General features: G+C 50.4%; 1 protein-coding gene across 1 annotated transcript; it reads right to left on the bottom strand.

Annotated features, from left to right (window-relative positions):
* Positions 1-4121: 4121 nt before the first annotated feature.
* Positions 4122-6235, bottom strand: LOC119356016 (cytochrome P450 704C1-like). The gene is made up of 4 exons (XM_037622909.1): positions 5283-6235; positions 4857-5195; positions 4567-4770; positions 4122-4462 (listed from the first exon to the last, which is right to left on the bottom strand). The coding sequence occupies exons 1-4, from the start codon at positions 6075-6077 to the stop codon at positions 4271-4273; spliced, it is 1530 nt and encodes a 509-aa protein (XP_037478806.1). The 5' UTR covers positions 6078-6235; the 3' UTR covers positions 4122-4270.
* Between the last annotated feature and the right edge of the window lie 1275 nt (positions 6236-7510).

The raw sequence follows: 7510 nt of genomic DNA on the forward strand, positions 1-7510 counted from the left end.
ACTACATCGTTCATTTTTTTTAGAAAAAGAGGATGACCCCCGGCCTCTGCATCTGGGAGATGCATGCGGCCACTTTATTGATTATTCTCGTTGACCTTACAAAGTATTACAACAATATGCCTGAATCCGCCATCTTGGCAACATATGCCACTACTTCTATCCATATGATGAAGGGATGCTAGCTGGGCCAAATACCCAGACCACTCACCTAAACCTACTATCAAAAGCCGGAAGCCCCAGCCGAGCCACATACCGGGTCTGGGGCACAAACCGGTCTGACGCACTCACATGTGTCGTCACCGCCATCTTCCACAGGTCCGTCTTCAGAGCAGATATTGAGGCTTCTACCTTGTTAGGCCACTCTGCCATCAACGCCACCATGACACCAGACAGCCACCTCCTCCTGCGCGAGTCCATCTACACGCATCGGGCGCCGAGTCTCCGCTGCGCCACGCCGCCGAGATCCGCCGTCTTCGATGTGGAGGAGGAAACACCGCTCCACCTCTGGGCGCATCGCCGGCCACCTGCCGCGATGTCGTGCAAGTCCAGCTCTGGAAAAGCACGCAGGGAATGACGATCTTCAAGACGACGCCCTCAAGAGGGGAAGCGATGTCATGCCATCGTCTGGTTCTGCACCGCAGGTCCTGGGCTTTCACCCGAAGAAAGTGACCCGAGAGCGGAGGAGGTCGGAGAACTCCACAACGGCCCCCAGGAGGAGAGCGACATCCGCAGACACCGCGCCGTCGGTTTTCGCCCGGAGCAACCCTACCTCCGCACCCTCACGCTGCCGGACGAGGATGGGGGAACCCCAGCGCCGCCAGCATGCGAACCCACTGGCCCAAGCACCTCATGCGCGGCGGCGGCGCCATCACTACGCACGACCACCAACCTCACCGCCGGCCGAAGCCAACGGGCCAGATCGGCCGAGCCCGCCACGGCCAGATCTGAAACCTCGAGACGCCGTTGCATCGAGGCAGCCACGAGCAGCCGGAAGCCCATCACCTGCGAGAGGTCGAGGACGCCGCGCCGAGCAGCCGCCACGCCGGCCGGAGACGTCGAGGACGAGACTCCCACAACCACGGGCTCACGCCGGCGACCTAGGCCGCCGAGCGCGCGGAGATCCCCGCCGCCACCGTCCTCCGGCGCGGGCTTCGCCTGACAGACTCATCCGGCAGCGGCGGAAGGGGGGGGGGGGCGTGATGTAGAGGGGGGCGGCCGCGGCGTTCCTAGGGTTCCCCCGAGCCGCCCTGGGGACGACGCGGGGGTCGGGCGTCCTACTACATCTCGTTCATGCATTTGTATGCACACGTCTAAAATCATTCTATGATGTATGAATTGTCTCTTTGACTCCCACGAATTGTCATTGCCAGGCCCATTGGCTTTGCAATTTATTATATTTTAATTCAGTGTGACATGCTTTTTCCATTTGTTGTTCAGTCCATTACTCTCGCCGATGCTATGGCTATTGTATTTATTTCTATTGGCATACACTGTGTGAGGAACGCGAGTTGCTTCGGTGCCACTTTGTCATGGTGGATGAAGGGCAGATGGTTATAGTGAGCATGGCTTTTGAACTGGACATGGTTGGTTTGATTTTCATTTTTGTGCATGTGGTTCTGTTGTTTTAGAAGGAGGTGGGCGGGGACCTTTTTCCCTGTTGTTTCCCAGAAGAAGAAAAAAGATAGTTTAATGGTATAGTTACAAGAAGTAACATAACTTTTCTTTCAGCATCACTTAGTTTTTCTTTTTTAAACGGAGACAGAAGCTTTGCCTCATCTCATTAAATAAGAAGTAATATAGACTTTTGCAGGTTACAGGACCACCCCAAGTCCAAATAAATTTGGCTACTCTCCCGGAATTAAATTGCCCAATAATCTAGCCCCGGTGATGACCCACGTCTTGGCCTCATATTTGATCATCGTGGCCACTCTGGAAGGAAGGGAAGCTTTGGAGCGGAACACCCTAGCATTCCTCTCGTTCCAAATCTCCCAACAGATGAGCATTTGTAGCGAGGTGTTGGCCTTCCTATAGTTTCGAACCATGCCATCATTTGAACACTACCATTACTTGATTGACTGAAAGTTACCCCAACTCGGAGTCGGTCAGTGAATCCCAACCACTCGAAAACCAGATTCCAAGCTCTAATCGTGTAGCGGCACTAAAACCTGTTTTTGTCTATTTTTTTTCTTCATGTCTTGGTTTGTGTTCATTATCGAATTTCCTTGGTGATTTCATACATAAGATAGACATTACATTTGTACATGTCGCCTGATTTCAGTGCCCAGTATGTTGGTTCCATCGTGAAAGCAGACAATCATTATGGTATTTTCATTGTGGTTTTTGGATGCAGGTTATGTATTGGCTTCAAGCTCATTAACAGCTGTTGTTCACCATGGCATTCCACTGTTGTGTTTTGCTTAGATGAACAACAGACGTCTTATAAAAAGATAAAGGATCAATACTTGCTTTTACCTTGGTGTTTATAATTTTTGTTTACACTTTTCCATTGGTATTTGTTCTTTTCTATTTGTGTGGGATTGTCCCATGGTTTTTTTTAAGCTACCAGATTTGCTGAGGTTTCTGATTTTGATGTAGGGTAGCTCTATGCAAGGTTCCATGCCCAAAGCACATTTAGAGAAGTTTAGAAGAATATAGCTAAGAGACATGCTTATTCGGCTCCACGACGATGGTGATTACTGAAAGGTCTTCGAGAGTGTTCATCTCTTCAGATCCGGTGGTTAACTTCGGCGGTGAGGTACAAATTATGAACGATGACTTGATGCAAAGGAATGGTTGTGCAGTGGCGGTGGGCGCAACGCTTGTAGCTATCGGGATCGTGGAAAAGTGGTGGCAGCAACACATTACTGACTTTGATGGTGGTGCAATTAGAGCACCCGGTCTTGAGCCCTGGGGCGGAAGCCTAGGTCAGACCCGAGTGGTTATACCTGGCATTGGTGATGTTTCTTACGTTGTTACCTTGTTGAAGGCATTGCTCGGATATGCTCGGACTGATTCTTCAGGGTGAAAACCTAGATTCTGACCTTGTGGTTGAATCCGGCGACGACGGCGCTTGAGTGTTGCTCCCTTCCTGAAAGCGTTGCTGTTGAAGAACCTCGTCGTCAATGTGGTGTTATGAGATGGTTGGTGCGGATTCGGTCTCTGTTCTAGTTTGTCGATCCTAGATCTGATCGCTTTGGGGCTTTTTTTTCTTTTTTCCTCGCCTACTCATAGCTTTGGTCTTATATGACTTTGCTTGTCGCCAGTGAGTTTTTGCATATGTGTGAGTTGATGTTGGCTGTGTGCATCTTAGTTATGCAGAGGCCGAGTGTGTGCTCATTATGTTATGTATCTTCTTGATACTCCGTTTTGAGCCAATAAAATTCACCCTTTGTCGAAAAAAAAAGAAACATGCTTATTACTTGGATTTTCTGGAGATTAAGGCAGCAAAGGTTTCCTTCGGTGTTATGCCATAGTTTCGTGGCTTGATTGATGAAATGAAAAAAAAATCATAGATCCATTCCGTGCTTGAAAGTAACAGTGCTATATTTAAAGGCTAGGTAATTCTAGAGCATACTGAGTAACATCAATGACCGGACTTACCCTGCAGGTAATTAGCTAAAATTGGTATAGATTATCTTTTTGTTTGTGATTCGTTGGCAATGATGTCTAACTGTTCTTCTTTCATGGTGTCCCCTTCATATTTCTGTAGATGTGATTGTATAGCAGTGGGGGTATCACCAGTTATCACTGTGGATGTGAAAGGATGTCCAACATCGAAGAGAACCTTGCGACCTACTGATACAATGTCAGGCTTGCTTTAATCTGCGATAAACACGGTTTCCAGATTTTTTTTCTTTTATGCATGGTGTCGTGCCTGAATTTCTCATGCCGGTAGCTTCCTTTCTAACTGTGATTTCTTATTTCCAGATAGATAGCTACGAGTGAAAATGTTGAAGCTTTTGATGCAGACATACTTATTGATTAGTTCCAGGGAGGTTGTGTGGTTGCTTGGTTATATGCTGCACATATAAAATACAAGATTAAATAATAGGTGGGGGCTGCCAATGTGTTACTGGCGATAAAATTTGTCAGCCTAGCATGTTTTTTGCTATCTTGAAGTGAGTTATTGTAGAATTGTTCAGATAGAATGTTTTGCTGTTGAAAGTTAAAAGATCTTCATTGCATACAAATAGTCTGGCATTGTATCCCCATTTACAAGTAAGACGGTGCAGCAAAGCACACATCTGCATCTAGTCTTATAGCAAGCACGCTACCCGCTTGCTCGCCGAGGCAACGCACGAACATGGAGCGGACCATCCATTTTGAGGGTGAGCATCGGGCGGTATCCCACCGTGGAGTCGCGCTCCCACATCTCAAACCTGTAGAGGTAGAGAAGAACAGCCGCAAATATCTTCATCTGCCTGTACGCGAACTCCTTCCCCAGGCAGATCCGAGGCCCCGCCTATTTCAGACAACAGGACAAGCATACACGTCACGTGAATATGGATAACTCTATCTAGACCAGGTCGTCGTGTAGTCCTGTGATGATTTAGTTATGCGTCTCACCTGGAATGCCGTAAACTTGTAGGGGCTCTCCGGGACGAACACGCCGTCGCCGTCGAGCCACCGCTCCGGCCTGAACTCCTCGGCGTCGTCGCCCCACAGGAACTTCATCCTGCCCATCGGGTACGGCTGGTAGTTCACCATGTCCCCTTTCCTCACGGCGTGGCCGTCCGGCAGCGTGTCATCCGAGAAGCAGTACTTGACATCCTACACCAACAAAACCATACTGATCACAACGTCCGGGCCACATAGCACACAAGGAAATTAATGCGCCAGGGATCGGGTCAACTAACGATGGGCACCGCCGGGTACAGCCGGAGCGTCTCCGTCAGCGCGGCGTGGAGGTACGGCATGTTGCTGATGGCGTCTTCTGTGAGGCACGCCGTGAGTTCTTGGACGCCGACGTCCCGGTCGCCGGCGGTGGTGGCCTCCCGCACCTCCCTCGCGATCTTGTCCTGGATGCGCTGGTTGCCGCACAGCACGTAGAGGAACCACGACAGCGTCCCCGCCGACGTGTCGCGGCCGGCGATCACGAAGTTGAGTATGATGTCCCGGAGGTACTTGTTGTCGAAGCAGCCCGGGTCTTTCTCCCTCTCCAGCAGGAATCTCGACAGGATGTCCTCTTTCTTGGCCTGCCAAGTCAGGAAATGTCACGACGCCAGATTTGCTGCTGCCAGGCGGCGACGCAATTAATGTTTATATAGGAGGAAAAAGCTTACGAATTCGTGTTCATCTTTGCTCATCTGCTCGATCTTCTTGTCGATGACAGCGTACACGAAGTCGTTGATGGTGCGCACCGACCGCTTCATGGCCGCCTCCGACGAGACGTTGAGCAGCCTCTTGGCCTTCCAGAGCGGGTCGAAGAACCGGTACAGCACCTGCTCGTTGGCGTCGTCGAACGCCCGGGCGAACGCCGCGCTCTCCTGGCTGGACTGGGACAGCCCGCCGAGGTTGACTCCGAACCCGATCGTGAAGATCGAGTCCAGCGTCGACCGCATGAACAGGTCGTGCATGTCGACCCTCTCCCCGGCGGCGGCGGCGGCGGCCACGATGCCCGCGAGCTCGGCGGCCGTGTCGCGGAACACGCCGCTGCTGTACTCGCGGAGCACCCGGGTGGAGAACTCGAAGCTGGCGACCTTGCGCTGGTGCCGCCACATGGCGCCGTCGACGTTGAAGATGCCGTCGCCGAGGAGGTCCTCCAGCACGTCGTGGGTCATGGTGCCCTTGCCGTAGTTGGCGAAGTTGGTGCGGAGGATGTACTCCACGTTGGCGGGCTCCACGGTGTACACGTAGCTGCAGGTCGGGGTGAGCATGCGGAAGGTGCGGTACCTCTGGGAGAGCTCCGTCTGGTACTCGGCCAGGCGGCCGAAGTTGAGGAGCTGGTGGAGCATGGTGCCGGCCACGGGCGGGTAGTTCCGCCGCTTGCCGAGCAGGGCGCGGCGCGCCAGGTAGAGGGCCAGGAGGAGCAGCGACAGCGCCAGCAGCGTGGGCTGCTGGCTCAGCGGTGAGTCCATGGCCGTGAGACGCCGCTGGGTCACGGTGCGGAGGACGCCGGGTGCGTCGCGGGGCGTCGTGCCGGCGTGTGCAGTGTGGATTGTGGAGAGTGAAGGCTTGGATGCGAGTGCGGTGCACCTGATTTCCGGAAGCCGCCTTGTTCTCTTCTTTAATGGACACTTTGGTACTACTTGGTGTGCCTCTTCTAGTTTTCAATGCACGTGGAGAAGACGAGCACCAGAGCGTTGAGATGGGTTTGGTCGACGTGCCGTTTGAGTTAACTATAATGGCGACAACGAACACAGATAATACAGTAAGAAAGTTTCAAACGAGAAGGAACGGCAAAAACCTCAGAAAAATGCAACAGTTGGCGTTGTAAATTGTAAACCCCACATCATGGTTCAGGACCATCCAAATTGATGTTTAAAATAGGCAGAAGCCAGATCTGAGTAGGTCATCGCTTGGTTTCGTTTGCTTCTGGTTTCCAGTGATCTCGTTGCAGTAGAAAACGAGAGCCCGTGGAGATTGTTTTTTTCTTCTTTGAACCACATCCATAAGAGCATCTCTAATAGCATGTGTATATTTGGATGTCTATATATTCATATAGACAATGGTCTAAGAAGATTCTCTCATATACACGTCCAGTTTTGCATCAGAACGTCTATATACAGGTACCATGACAAGTGGGTCGTCGCTGGGGAAAGGAAGAAATCATGACTGCAACTGAGTTTAGACAAAGCGTTCACATTGTCCAGGCATGGACATTGTTGAGGTCGATTTAGAGGACGTGTATATTTAGACGACCATATAGACAAGTTGTTGGACGCCTGTTTTAGGCTCACGTTGTGGAAAATGAGTATAGACATCCATATAGACAAGCTATTAGAGATGCTCTAAGACTAGCCACAATTAGGAGTAACTTAGATTAATAACATGCATATGTTACTATCTTTATTATAGTGTAAAGTATATATAGTGCCATGCAACACTTCATTTATTAGGTTATAAACTTATCTTGCCTTGGTATGTACTCCCTCCTTTCCAGTTTATAGGGCTTATTTCAAATCTTTTTGTTTTTCCAATTTAAAGGGCTCATCTTCATCTCATTTTTAGTTTTCGAGACGCATTAAATCTTTGCATGCAAGAATTAAAAAGGAACACACCAATGCATGTAATGTTCCAACTCATCTAGTAACCAAGCATGCATGCACGGCAATTAATTCAAATTAATGCATGAGTTTAATTTTAGTAGTTTTCACTGGTAGAAAAAGGGCCTGTTGTCCCGATTCGTAAGGGTCTTTAGTCTCGGTTCCTGAACCGGGACTAAAGGGTCGGTACTAATGCCCTGTCCCTTTAGTCCCGGTTCAATCCAGAACCGGGACTGATGGGCCTCCACGTGGCCTGTGCGCGGAGCCCAGGCAGGACACCCTTTGATCCCGGTTGGTGGCACCAA

The sequence above is a fragment of the Triticum dicoccoides genome, chromosome 2A (assembly GCF_002162155.2).
Source record: "Triticum dicoccoides isolate Atlit2015 ecotype Zavitan chromosome 2A, WEW_v2.0, whole genome shotgun sequence".
Lineage (NCBI taxonomy): Eukaryota > Viridiplantae > Streptophyta > Magnoliopsida > Poales > Poaceae > Triticum > Triticum dicoccoides.

What these genes read in the sequence shown, in the direction of transcription:
- LOC119356016 (XM_037622909.1), bottom strand. Translation starts at nt 6,077, where the DNA reads ATGGACTCACCGCTGAGCCAGCAGCCCACGCTGCTGGCGCTGTCGCTG. An exon ending in GCAAAGATGAACACGAATTC is followed by an intron (nt 5,196 to 5,282) that starts GTAAGCTTTTTC and finishes CTGACTTGGCAG; the next exon opens with GCCAAGAAAGAGGACATCCT. An exon ending in ACAAGTTTACGGCATTCCAG is followed by an intron (nt 4,463 to 4,566) that starts GTGAGACGCATA and finishes TGTCTGAAATAG; the next exon opens with GCGGGGCCTCGGATCTGCCT.